This window comes from Phalaenopsis equestris, unplaced genomic scaffold (assembly GCF_001263595.1).
Source record: "Phalaenopsis equestris unplaced genomic scaffold, ASM126359v1 Scaffold000226, whole genome shotgun sequence".
Classification (NCBI taxonomy): Eukaryota; Viridiplantae; Streptophyta; class Magnoliopsida; order Asparagales; family Orchidaceae; genus Phalaenopsis; species Phalaenopsis equestris.
Window position 1 is genome coordinate 29,802 of NW_018164668.1, and position 13,865 is coordinate 43,666.

At 32.0% G+C, this 13,865-nt stretch overlaps 2 protein-coding genes across 2 annotated transcripts in view; one reads left to right on the top strand and one right to left on the bottom strand.

Moving 5' to 3' along the window:
- The window catches only part of LOC110023699 (polyadenylate-binding protein RBP47-like), a gene marked incomplete at its 5' end in the record, with an annotated part of 29,606 nt that extends 21,546 nt beyond the window's left edge, over positions 1–8,060 (top strand). Inside the window, 4 exon segments of the mRNA XM_020723235.1 lie at positions 7,097–7,164; positions 7,247–7,377; positions 7,456–7,552; positions 7,650–8,060. Coding sequence (XP_020578894.1) covers positions 7,097–7,164; positions 7,247–7,377; positions 7,456–7,552; positions 7,650–7,805 — 452 coding nt within the window.
- A 1,784-nt stretch (positions 8,061–9,844) lies between these two features.
- LOC110023698 (CDPK-related kinase 5-like) overlaps positions 9,845–13,865 on the bottom strand; it is a 30,240-nt gene continuing 26,219 nt past the window's right edge. The window contains exons 8-11 of the mRNA XM_020723233.1: positions 11,072–11,179; positions 10,915–10,977; positions 10,660–10,824; positions 9,845–10,220 (exon numbers count right to left, since the gene is read on the bottom strand). Of these exons, the coding sequence (XP_020578892.1) occupies positions 10,080–10,220; positions 10,660–10,824; positions 10,915–10,977; positions 11,072–11,179 (477 nt within the window). The 3' untranslated portion in view covers positions 9,845–10,079. The remainder of the gene's footprint in view (positions 10,221–10,659; positions 10,825–10,914; positions 10,978–11,071; positions 11,180–13,865) is intronic.

The window sequence follows — 13,865 nt, forward strand, 5'->3', positions numbered from 1 at the left end:
TGGTAGAGGACAACTTAAAAGAAAGGATTTAAACGGTTTAGGTTTTCCTTTACGCTGCCCAAAATATGTGAACCCCTCCCCCAGGTAATGTCCTCATCGCGCCTTTATCTCATGTTCAATTCACTTCATCTTCTAATTTAGAACCTGAATCTAGTTCTAATCCGAAGTCTAATGATTAGACTATCCATTGCTTCTTGTAAGGGGGTTAGGTTTAGCGCCCAACATCCATTGTCCCATTATATGTCATATGAAATCATTCATCCATATTTCGTGTTTTTGCCTCACAATTAGGGTCGCTAACAATTCAATTTCGAGCCAAGCTGAGATCGGCTCGAAATCGGCTCGGTTGTATTGAGTGCGGTTCTAAATTGGCTCGTGGCTCGTTATATTCAATTTCTAACTAGCTCGGGCGGCTTGAAACCTGCTCTATTCGGCTCAAAATCAAAACGACCCGTCTTAAATTCAATTATTTTGAATCGTTTAAGCTCGTAATCGACTCATGGGTTGTTATATTCAATTTTATTTAACATTATATATATTATTTTTTATAAATATAAAAAATACTTAGAGTTGATCTTATGCCAGTTTGAGCTGATCTGTGTAGGACTTAAAATCGGCTCGAAAAAAATTGATCCAAAATATGGTTCATAGCTCGGCTCTTTTATTTCTATCCAATCTCAAACTAGCAATTAATGATCTTTGAGCTAAATTTACAACCCTACCCACAATTGTCGTATATGGAGATTTCTAATAATGTGCAGGATGCTCTAAAAGTTCTTAATTGAAAGGAAGTTATCTTTGAGGAGATGAAAGCTCTTGAAAAAAAATGATACACGTGAATTGGTTGATCTATCTATAGGGAGATAACTGTTGGGTGCAAATGGGTGTCTACAGTCAAGTATAATTTTAATGACTCTCTAGAAAGATACAAGACTCGATTAATTGCCAATGGATTCAGACAAACCTATATCATTGATTACATGGAGACATACGCTCTAGTCGTAAAGCTAAAATCTATAAGAGTTATTTTGTCACTTCTAGCTAATATTTGTTAGCTATTACAAAAGTTGTGTATAAAAAATGCTTTTCTTAATGGGGATTTCGAGGAAGTTGTATACATGAATATACCTCCAGGATTTAGTTAGAAGTTTGGGACAAGGGTACAACAACAATAAGAAAACCTTTATCCCACTAAGTGGGACATGAATCCTTTTTCTCCATTGTATCCTATTTAGTGTCATATTTTCATTTAATTCTTATAAATTAAGATCATTTTTTATACAATATGCCCAAGTCTTCCTAGGTCTACCTCTGCCTTTCTTAACTTCTCTATTAACTTACCAGTGAGAAGTTTGGGACAATGGTGTGTAGATTAAAAAAAATTCTTATACGGGTTGAAACAGTCACCGAGAGCATGATTTGAGAAATTTATAATGTTTGTTAAAGGTCAGAGATATACTCAATGACAAGGAGATCACATAATATTCTTCAGACATTCAAGAAAATGGGAAGATAATCATACTGATTGTGTATTTGGATGATATAAGTCTCATCAGAGATGACATATATGAGATGAACCATTTGAAGACTTTCCTATCATCAATTTTTGAGATCAAAGACTTATGATCTCTGAGATATTCCCTTGACGCGGAGTTTACTAAATTGAATAAATGAATTGTTGTTTTCCAACGGAAGTATGTTCTTGATCTCCTAAAGGACACTGGGAAGAGTAGTTGTAGGCTTGCAAATACTTTAATTGATCCCAATCAGAAATTAAAAGATTGAAAGGAAGGCGACTAAGTGAATACAACTCAATATGAAAAAAATAGTGAGAAAGTTGATATACTTATCACATACTCGGCCAGATATTGCCTTTGTTGTGAGTATGGTAAGTTATACATTCGCCCCGTGAGAAACACCTTAAAGCAGTTAACAAGATTCTTAGATACTGAGAAGGTACACGAAGCAGGGGCTTGCTATTCCAAAAGTCTAGACAACAAATATATAGACTGATGCAAATTGGGCGGGCTAAGTTACTGACACGAGATCTACGTATGGATATTGTACTTATAATATGGGGAAAACTGGTTACATGGCAAAGAAACATAATGTGTTGCCAAGAGTAGTTGAGGCAAAATATAGAGCTATGACTAATAGAGTATTTTATGTTATCGTTGAAGAGGCTCATTGAAGAATTACAGATCCCGATAAACATGCCAATGAAGTTTATTTTGACAATACAACCACCATATGCATTGCATAAAATCTAATATAAGATGATTGCATAAAACACGTGGAGATTGATAGAAACTTCACAAAAGAAAAGAGTGATTAAAGCTACCAAAGGATTTTTCAGGCTTTGTTTTGAGCTCTTTGTAAGCAAGTTGGGCATGACAAATATCCATGCTCCAACTTGAGAGGGGTTTTCAGAATTTTAGGAATTTTTAATTTTTGTATCTTTTATTTTTAGTATTCTTTATGTTTATTATTTTCTACTTTTAGAATTTTCTACTGTTAGTAGCTTCTATTTCTCTTTTTTAACATGGGATTTTGTCTTTCCTAATTTGCTGGTTTTTGCTTGTTATCAATCTTGTAACCGGTTCTTAGGAAATTGGAGAGAAATAAATATTTTTCCTTCTCCCAAAACTTCATTCGCTAACCTTTTCAGATGTGTTCTCCTTCAAGCAATCCACACCACCTGAACACGTATTTTGAAGCCACTTTCATTTCTCATCAAGTAATCTACACTTGAGCTCATTTAAGCTCAAGTCGTTTACTCTTCTAACACTAAAGTCCCATTTGGTCTTCTAATAATAATTGATTGATAATCTTCGAGTTTCCTATCTGCTAAACAATTTCATATAGGGTATTAGATGTAGTGGAAAAACACGTGGCCTATTAGTTTAAAAAGAATATCGTTTCTCAAAGGTATGTATTATTGCTCATTATTGTTCAAAAGAGGTACTATATGTTTCTTATCCATAGCTCTTTAACTTTCTTTTGTTTTAAATCATTACTCACTTTAGAAAGCACCTAATTTTGATTTTTTATCATCTTTATGATCAATAAAAAAGATGAATTAATGTTGATCCTTAATGTTATAGCAATTAAAAAACTTGCGGTCACTCTAAAATTACTTTTTATACTTGTCACTCTATCATCATGCATATATTTGATAATTTTATTATATTTGACACATTTTATTTCTCAGTGCTTACTAAATTTTAATTTATGATAGGTAGAGTGTTACATGAATATCTTTTCAATTCTCTTTATATAATTTCATTACTTGCTTCTGTTAGAGTTCGTCTTCATTTAAAGTCTAATTGTTTCTTTGCTACTAATATTATTTTCTAATCTCTATGATCAATTCTTCATACTTAAATAATGATGCAAAAAAATATTATGATTTAATTTTTCTATAAATATAATTTTAGAGTACTATTGTTTCGTAAAACTCTCATTACATCTATTGCATACCCAAATTACATAAGCTTTTATTATTATGTGAAAATAAGTTTCTTCTTCTTTAATAAATTGTTGCTACATCTATTCTTAAATGCTTTTGTTTTTCTTTAATAGTATAGTTCTGTCTTTTACAGACATGTTGCTTCTTACTCCATAATAAGTCTACTTATGTTCTATTTCTAGTCTCTTGAACTTTTAGGAGCTTCTTAATACAACTAATCATTTTGTCCCACATCATTCTGCTTTTACTTTTCCTCTTTTACTTTTTATCTCGGGACATAATGATTTTTGTTCTTTTTAAGTACCTTTATTTGTCTTAGGACCAGATTATCTTTTGATTGTTTAATATATATCTTCAATGTATATTTTTCATGTTTTTTAGTAATACAATGTCTTAGAATTGCATCATAATCTTTCAAAAAAATTCTTTCCTTCAAACAAGAAAATGAGCTTTTATGGTTTTGCTCCATTTCTAAAGTTTATGAAATATAGATTTTATTTTTTATGCATGCCATGAATCCTATTAATCCATCCTATAGCAAGTTTTTGGCTATGTCATTGCCTATACTTATCCTCGCTTCCTCATGTTTAAGTTATGGTGTATTCATTTATGTCTAAAATCAATTTTTTAGTAAGTTTAACATGCAATATATATACATCAACTAGTTTTATTTAGTCTTAATGGCATTTAATTTGATAAAAAAAATACTCTTATCACAAATCCTAATCTCTTTGGAAATTTAATCTTCTTTATCTACTAAATTATATGCTTTTCTTGTCCATCCATCCCTATGACAAACCTTCTAAATGTGAAATAGATTATCATTTAAAACCTTTTTCAATGTGTTGAAATATTTCTCCTATTCATTTTGTAGTTCTTACCAACTTTTACATTTAACAAATCTAATCTGCCTTTCTCTGCTTTTCATCATAATTTGATTTCATTATGACTTTTCTCTTGCAGATAATGCTCTACCCAATTCTTTCTTGTCACAATTGAGCTAATATTTTCAATAATGTAATAGCATTAAAACAAATGCACCACAACCTAATATAATTTTCTTAAATCTTGGGCTAGAATGTCATTTATGATTCATACCACCTAATAATTCTTCTTTTTTATCGTAATGCTTGCTATAGCTTTTTATAATTCACATTTAAAATCCACAAAAAATTCTTGTAACCAATCTAATGTCAATATTATATGGTCAAACCTTATCTATTTTTCATCACAAATGGGTTCAACTATGACATTCTTCCTAGTGATTATCTATGATCACTTAAAGGTGACGAAAAAAGGATTTTAACATATTAACCACCCAAGCTTTAGATATAATATTTTGGGTGGTTGCTATGTAAAGAAACCCCACCCCCCAACACAAACAAAAAATAAATATATTAAAAAAAACTGTCATCTTTCTTGTACGCGATATCCCAAGTAATTGCTTCTCACAAAAATTGAGCTAAGATGTGCTAACTTATAGGTGGCATCTAGCCTATCACTTGTCAGCAAAATTTTATTTAGAACATGGTGAGTCATTTCTTCTAATGCACTTGACACAACCTTATAGGTACATCTTCTAAAATTTTTGCTATAAATACTCTGATTGCTTTAAGCGTATAATAAACTTAGAAATCATGTTTTATGTATCCCAACACTTAAGGTAATGGGGATCAAACGAATGATGAAAGTATCTTTATGAACTCTTGTTTGTTCTTCCTACTTTAGATTTGAAATTTTGGAGTCATCCATAGGTCTTTTAATGAATTTGTATCTTTTCGTGCTGCTGTTGCAACTGCTCAAAGCTTCAAGATTGTGGTAGAAGCATCCTTATCATGCTAGCACATTTACTCTGGGCAGACACATCAGCAGTACGAGGAGGCTCAAATTCTGTGAAAACTTCCTTTAATAGTTTGCTGAAACCTCTTCTTTCTACTCTGTGGTTTGCTTATATTTTGTGCACTTTATTTTGGTTATGAAATTTGTTTTTACAGACAAAGGAAAACCTAAGCTTAGGATTGACAATGCTAGTTGCATGCTTACATGCAAAATCAAGTGATAATGAACTTGTGGCCGGATGCAAATAAAATTAGTTTGTTCGTGGTTTCCATAATTATTTATTTGTCAATGTACTGTAATGGATTAGCCGTTAATGCTAATGGCATTAGTTCGTTTTTTCTTGTTTGATTTTGCACCAAAGCAGTACATTCTGTTTATTATTTTGAACGAAGAAAACGCAAAGGGAATTGGAAAAAAAAGGATAAGATGTATATGAGATATCGGAACTTCTGAACTTCTCCAGAAGATGTCACCGTGCTTTTTTTAAATTAAGTATGATTTGTGATTCATGATTCTATGAGACATTAATCAATGTCATGTGACATGTAAATTAATTTTTTAGCTTCATCTATATAATTTCGTTTTCAAAATTGCATGAAAACAAACCCTTTCATCTTAATGGCTTACAAAGCATTTGATATATATTTTATTTATGTAGCCTTCTGTGTGATTATGATGAAGCTTTTATTTGACTATTTATTGAATATTTATTAGTGGAATGTAGTTAAAATTCCTAGTTTTCATCAAAAGCAATAATGAGCAAACCCTGTTATATTTTTATGTGTGCTAAATCTAATTTTTTTGTGGTTTCACATTTTTTTGTTTTAATTAGTAATTTCATTTTTGTGCTCTTCTTTTGCTGGATCATGGTCCGTTATCTGGACAATTCGGCAAGTAAGAGCTTATCTCATTTCAAAGCCTATACTTTGACATTATTATTTTTCATTGATTTGAAGTTATCCCGGTGTCTTGATTAATCCAAGTTTTTTTTTCTTTAATTTTTTAAGCTTTTGCTAAATACTTGAATTTCAATTTAAGCTTTCAGTGTACCTGCTTTTGGGAAGATCAAGCAAATTTGGCATGCCTCGAATTCTACACTTTTTAGCAATGAGTTATATTGAATTAGTTCAAACTTGAGTTGAGTATACACTTCTAGGAAAGCTTTTAATAATAAATGTATAAAATCAGGATTATTATCTAAATTTTTTTCATAATAGTCCCAAAGATTGTTGAGTAGGTAGTAGGATTCGAACGGATCCACGAGGTTGCAGTGGAGATGAAGGGTCAGGAAACAACAATAACAACAACAATAAAAAAGCCTTAATCCCACTAAGTGGGGTCGGCTTCGTAAAATTTTAACTACTTGCAAACGTTATGAGAGAAAAGAAAAGTGACACTGAAGCAAAAGGAAGATTTACAAACATTCCACTCAATTCTTATGTATGTACATATCTAACACTTAAACGTCAATTTCATATACCACTTTTCTTATGCATGAAAAGGTATATTTCATCTTTTAGTTAAAAAAATGACATTTTTTATGTGATTAAAAGATTTGGGAGGTATTAATGTTAAAAGTAAAATGTAGATGTTATACACGTAAATGCATAGGAGTTGGATGGTATGTATGTAAATGCCCCAAAGATAAAATATGAAAGGAGAAGTATGCAAGTAATATGGCTATAATGATTGTCGCGTTTTTTCTACCGAGTTGTTTGCTCGATTGATGGAGGAGCTTGTGATAATTCCTTAAATTGCTTTATTTGTATTATATATTTTTCATTTTAGGTGCTTTTGGTTCCAATGGTTCATCTCTGCAAGGATATCCCCCAGACGGAGATTCAACAAACACAACGGTAATTTCTTCCTCCGAGAGCTTAATGTTGAACTAAAGTATATAATTAGAATGCATTATTGGTGATCTTCCTAATGCCTTAGGTATTTGTTGGTGGGCTTGACCCAGCTGTTACTGAAGACGACTTGAAGCAGACATTTTCTCAGTTCGGAGATATTGCCTCTGTGAAAATTCCAGTTGGGAAACACTGTGGTTTTGTGCAATTTGTCTATAGGTAAATCTTTTTTGAACCCAGAAACATTTATTTTAATTTTTGTTCTGTGTAACACATTGATTTTGGATCTTTTCTCAGGAGTAATGCAGAGGAAGCATTGCAGTCTTTGAACGGAACAATTATTGGAAAACAGGCAGTACGCTTATCCTGGGGTCGCAACCCTGTAAATCGGCAGGTATGTTTATTTTCAAGGAAGATTTACATACATACCCACTTAATTCCTATGTACTGACATATCTAACACCTAAACTTCAATTTTGATGTTTCGCCAGTTGCGAGCCGATCTGAGCAGCCCATGGAATGGTTTATATTATGGACCTCAAATGTACGGCGGATATGGGTTCGCCATTCCACCTCATGATCCGATGACGTACGCCGCGGCTTATGGAGGCTATCCTATGTATGGAAATCAACAACAAGTGAGCTGAAGGATTCCACAACAATTGATGCGAAACCAAGCTCTACTTAGGAGGAATCCACAAGAAGCAAGCATTAACATGGGAGAATTTCTCTCAATCGGCTGAGTAGAATTTAGTGATTGATTTAGTAGTTGGCTATGGATAACACAGATCTATCATTCAAAATTTTGAACTATAAAACTTGGGGGGATGTTTAGTACTGCAGTACTTAGTTAAATTTTTGCCCTGCTATTGATAATAAGGCTATTATCTGTTTTAGTAAATATGAGATTTAACGTGTAAAGGTTATATGTGCTTACATGTTATTATTATTATTAGTATTTTAATTTTTTTTTAAATGAATTATGTATTTTTCATATATAGGCTTATGATGCTTAAATATTTTATGCATTTAAATATCAAATTTAGGTTTTAGATATGTAAATTTAAAAGTTGTATGGACATGTATATAAATTTTCCGATTGTTTTGGATGTTTTCATAATTTAGTATATTTGAGTATGATTTCGGTTTTTTATGCATGAATGCACCCCCTTTTGTAATTATTTTGTTTATATTTTAATTTAAATAAAATATATTTTATTGAACTAATGGTTTTATATAATTTGATACTTTTTAAATAAATTGATTTATTTTAATATATATATATATATATATATAACATATAAAAATTACACAACCAAAAATTAAAAAAACAAAATAAAAAAAATGTTGAGTGATGCCAAATAGGTCCTAATAAAATCTGATTCATACCGAAGTAAAATAAGTAGATATATATGTAATATTCCAATCCTTCAACACATTCATAATAAGAAACCCATCATTACAAAAATGATTAAACTAATTCTTTTGGATTTACCTCTCACATCTAAACTTTTATTTTTATAAACATAACACTTTAAAAAGATGAATTTAACTATTAAAAAGTGATAATGAGTGTTATTTTTTAAAATTTTTGTAATTATGAAATTTTAGGTGTGAGAGATAGAAAAATTATTCTGTCAGGACTTCTAACGTGGAGAACCATTCAGAATCCAATAGAATCACGCCATGTGACGGTGACAGAAAAAAATTAAAATCAACCTGATCACACGGGAGTATTCCTCCCGCATTATTCCATATTATTCAGATGTTATTATATATTATTCAAGTGCTATTTTGTTCTAGGAATATTTCCGATGTTATAATAACAAAATAACATATCAATAACACTGAATAACACACAATAATACTTAAATAACACGGGAAGGATATTTCATTGTGTTACCGGGCAAATTTTATTATTTTTTTCACCGCCCACCATGTTGCGTGATTTCATTGGACACTTAATGATTCTCTACGTTAGGAATCCTGACAGAATATGTGCTCAGATAAATGTGAAAATTTCGAGTACCATATATGTAAAAGCCCAAGAACAAAAGAAAAAAAAAATAAGGAGAGAACCAAGAGAGATACGATAAAATATGTGAATATCTCATCGCAGAACCTGTTTCAAGTCTTCTATATTCTCATATGCAAAAGCTACTAATATCCAAAACAATTAAATATTTGGAAGATTTACAAACATCCCACTTAATTCATGTATATTTACATATCTAACACCTGAATGTAAATTTTTACATAAATGCCACCTCAGGTGTATCACTTTTTAAAAGTAAAAAAAAACTGTTTTTTTTTATTTGATATAAAAGATTTGGTTGGTATAAATATAAAAAGTAAAAGGTAGCTGTTTTGACATGTAACTACATAGAAATTGGGTGGGATTCATAATGTAAATGCCCCTTAATACTCTCCCATAATTAGCTCATAATCTTTTGTTTCCCACATGCCATTTTGTAAAAAATGGTCTAATCATCTCAATTGAAATTATTTACCCATGTTTAAACCTATGCGATTAAATAATAAACCAAAATTTAGCTAAAAATTATTTGGCAATCTTCCTAGCGCTCCCTAGTAAGTTTCTGATTAAATCAAATAAATAGAGAAAGATGAAATAGGCAAAGGACTTTAGACAAAACATCTGTGATTGAACATTCTAAAGGTTGCAGCATGAAGAGAATCATAAAAATTGAAGATAAATCCTGATTCAAACAAAAGAATACATTCATCTACAACATTTTACATTCTTATAACTCCACCTTCAGGATGATTCTTAAACTTGAAAAACCGAAAACTTAAAATGGAACAGCAATAATACACAAACATAAGCAGCAGCATGTAACCATTTTGTACCTGGTGAACACGCTTTAAGCACTGTTACTTCTATTAAGCTTTGTGGTGAATTCCTAATGCGGCTTAATGAAGGCATGGCTCGAAGGACCGTGCAATAGTTTAAGAAATCCAAGGAAGCTCAATTTTCCGTCGGTGTGCCGGATCCAATCATGGAGAACAGCATGTACAGGGACTGAAGGACTCAGATGAAGTTCCTAAAATACACAGCATTTGTCAAAATTGATGACCTCAGTTAGAACGTAGGATTGGTTGCTTGAACTTATAAATAATGTTTCGAAAAATGATGAATTATTTTAAATTCCGTCATTTCATTATATGTAATTCAAAATCAAAATGGATTTTGAAGGCTAAAACCACCTTCAAAATCTATCAAAATTAATTGATTTCATTCTTACAAATGAAAAAGAAGCATTATTTTAAGGGGCATTGAGATACATGCCACCTGATTCCTTCTAAAAAGTTTTCATACATAACTAAAGTTTAGTATTGGATATGTAAATACATATGAATTGAGAGGTGTGGATGTAAATCTTACAATTTTAAAAACATGTTTTCAATTTACAAGCTACCAAATGAGCCCAAATCAGTTTTAAATCTCAGAAATGATAGTCATATAAATAAGAGTCAACCTACCGAAGCAAGTTCCTCAATAACTATAGCTCGATTTCCGTCCTCAAAAAGATCATAAGCTTGGCGAGCATGCTGCTCCCATCGATCAAGACCTTCAAGCTGATGTACGCTCAATGCCGCCGCACAAAATTCATCAAAATCCATCCTTCTATATTGAAGAGCGTTCAACTGGCAGATAAGAAAAGAATCCCCATGCATGAGTAAGAAGAAACTAAGCAGAGCAACATTTAACAGAAATTTTGTTCCGCTAACACGTACAGAGACAAGTATGTCTTGAAAACGTGATTCCTTCATGGCATTAATTGCATGGTTGCATAATGCCTGTCAATGAGAAAATGGGTTTACAAGGTCATTAAACAATAAGGATTATTGCAGTGCTCGTGGAGATGAAACAAAATATTTACAAGAAGCTAACCATCTTGACATTTTCAAGAGTTATGCAACCATTTTTATTTGGTTCCAAGAGATTGAATTGCCCTTTAAGATAAACAAGGTCATCCATGGTCAATGTCTTCGAAAGGGCCTGAAAAAATTATAGATATCAGCACCACGGTACTCAAACTTTAGCTAAGGAAACGTTTAAAGCATACAAAGTATGAATTTTGCTGGCATTCAGACACTGGAACACCTGCTCAAACCATATGCACAAATGACTTCATTTAGCTATTATCATTCATCTCATAACCCGATCAAGAAATATGAGCAAATGATTTAATTTAGGTATTATTCTTTGAGTTGATCATCATATGATCAACACATGAGTTCAGTCAAACTTTCCTATGCATCATCATTAGCTTTATCGAAACAATTCAAGGTTAAGGGATTAAATGAGTCGAGTCAGTCCCTTAATTTTGAGATCAAACTCAATACTTGCTACGGATCTCAAAATTGATCCATCGCTTGGTTCAAGATCATAGAGCAGCGAGTGAGAAGAGAACGAATATAAGGCTGAGACAAAAAGGCAAAAGGAATTGGCAACAGGAGAGAGGATCACAGTGAAAAGGAAAAAGATGACAACATGGCAAAGGGAACAACTGTTGCACTAAAGATGGGAAAGAAGGGTAACACTGTTTAGCTTGTAACGTGGTGGAAGAAGATCAACGGAACTGTGTCCTGCGAGCCTTAAGGAACAATGGTGACACAAATGGCAGCTGTGTTGGAGGAAAAGGTTAACACATGAGGAAATAGGATTTAGGGATTTCAATTTTTGGCTTATCCCTGTTAAAAGAACTTTAACCTTACCTTTTAACCTTCACAATACGTTTATTTATAAATATGCATAAAATTTCTTTTCGAGTCCTATACACATTCCAGCTTGTCAAAATGCTTAATCGTGTCATGTTCGGCTAGTTCTAAGTTTCAGCTCAACTCGCTAGCTCAATAGCTAGGCTCAAGCTCATCACTGAGTTGAGCTAAAGTCGAATTGTGAGCTAGCTCGACTAACCCCCCTGTTTGAGATAGGCTGTCTTTGTGCTTTCTATAATAAAAACACATTTTTAGATCTTCCTTCGGTTTAAAGTATCAAAAGACTGGTGTACGTCATAAAGATAATTAGCTAGATAATTACTCAAAATAAACAAACTTCATTCAATAAGTATTAAGATATACACTATAAATGGAATAAATGATAATCATTGAAAGTAATAAAAAATTGAACACACAAGCACAGGCTTATGACTAGCGTAAAAAAGATAGAGCAGCTTGATTGGAGCATTGCAGGAAAGATGAGTTTAAAATAAAAAAATGCACCTAGAGTTGAAACTAGGTGTTTTAGCGTGAACAAGGTGTGTGTAAGTTGCAGAGTGACATACAAATGTGAAGGGAAAACCCCAAATGCTGCATTTCTAACAAAAGTAACCGCATCCGCTCCACATTGAGAGGGCAACTTCACCTATCAGAAGTCACCAAAAACTTTGAACCATTTGAGAAGAAGAAAATTAAAAAACTTGCATTATAGAAAATCTTTAGAAGTATGAGATGTCCCAGTGTTAGGATAGTGATAGAACCTAAGGCAAAGCTAAATGAAGACGAATAAATAAACTAAAGATCACAATAACGCATGCACAAGTTAATGCGATTCGATGATATTTACATATGTTTCAGTCACATAGAGATCAGTATTCTACAAACTCAAAATAGGGTATATGGAAAATTTCTTTTTATGTATACATAGATGATGATAGAAATACTGCAAATCCTGTTGGAAAAGAGAAAAAAAACCAATGCCAGTTTGACTGAATCCACATTAGATGATTCCGTGCTTTTATAAGAGGAAGGTGAAAGGGAGGCGGGTTAAGAGAGCAAGAAAAAGAATGGGAATAAATAAAAATTGAGAGCGCGAGCAAGGTGGCAGATTTGAGAAAGAGTGGATTAGAGCAAGACGCAAGCAAGCTGAAGGTGAAATCAGGTTGAGCAAGATTTACTGTTTATTTGATATTATTCTAACAAATATATATTCTTTTCTTCTTTTGTTCATAAAAAGATATAATACACTTTGAGTTCACTCTTGTTTCATCTACATGTTATTTCATAAAAAGAAAAGACTCATTTTGAGTTGAGACTACTGATCACTGTTGAATTTCTGACCTTAAATATCTTGCTATTTTAGATTTTTTCTTTTTTTGGCAGTCATCTTGATATAAACATATATTTTTTATAAAAAAATTGTACCATAATTATTGAGTATATTTCTTTTATTGTAGAGTTGGTAATATGAACAGAATGATACTGGTGTTTTTATATAATAATTATTTAACGACAGAAAAAAATTATATGTATGTGAATATTGAAGAGAAAAATAAAACAATATTCCAATAATTTTGAGAAATTACTAAACTATTGCTACCTTGACACAGTGTGGTGTACCTTGATATGATGGTTTAAATTAAGTCGGGTTGTGACGCTCAACCTGCGAGCCCTCACCATTCAACTAGGAAGCTTGAGAGGGCTTCAAAGAAGATATTTTTTCACATTTGGCCATTTTAAATTATTTGTCATTATTTATCTTTCAATTCAATAGTCTTTCATAGTCATTTATATTTTGATTAATATTTTTAAATATTATCTGTTATGCCTAAAAATGATGTGCATCATGTCATGGCTCCAGATGTGGACCTTCATAATATAACTATAGTACACTATTAATCATTGACGAGTATGACAAAAGATAACTTTAATGTGTGTGTGTGTGTGTGTGTGTGTCTATATAT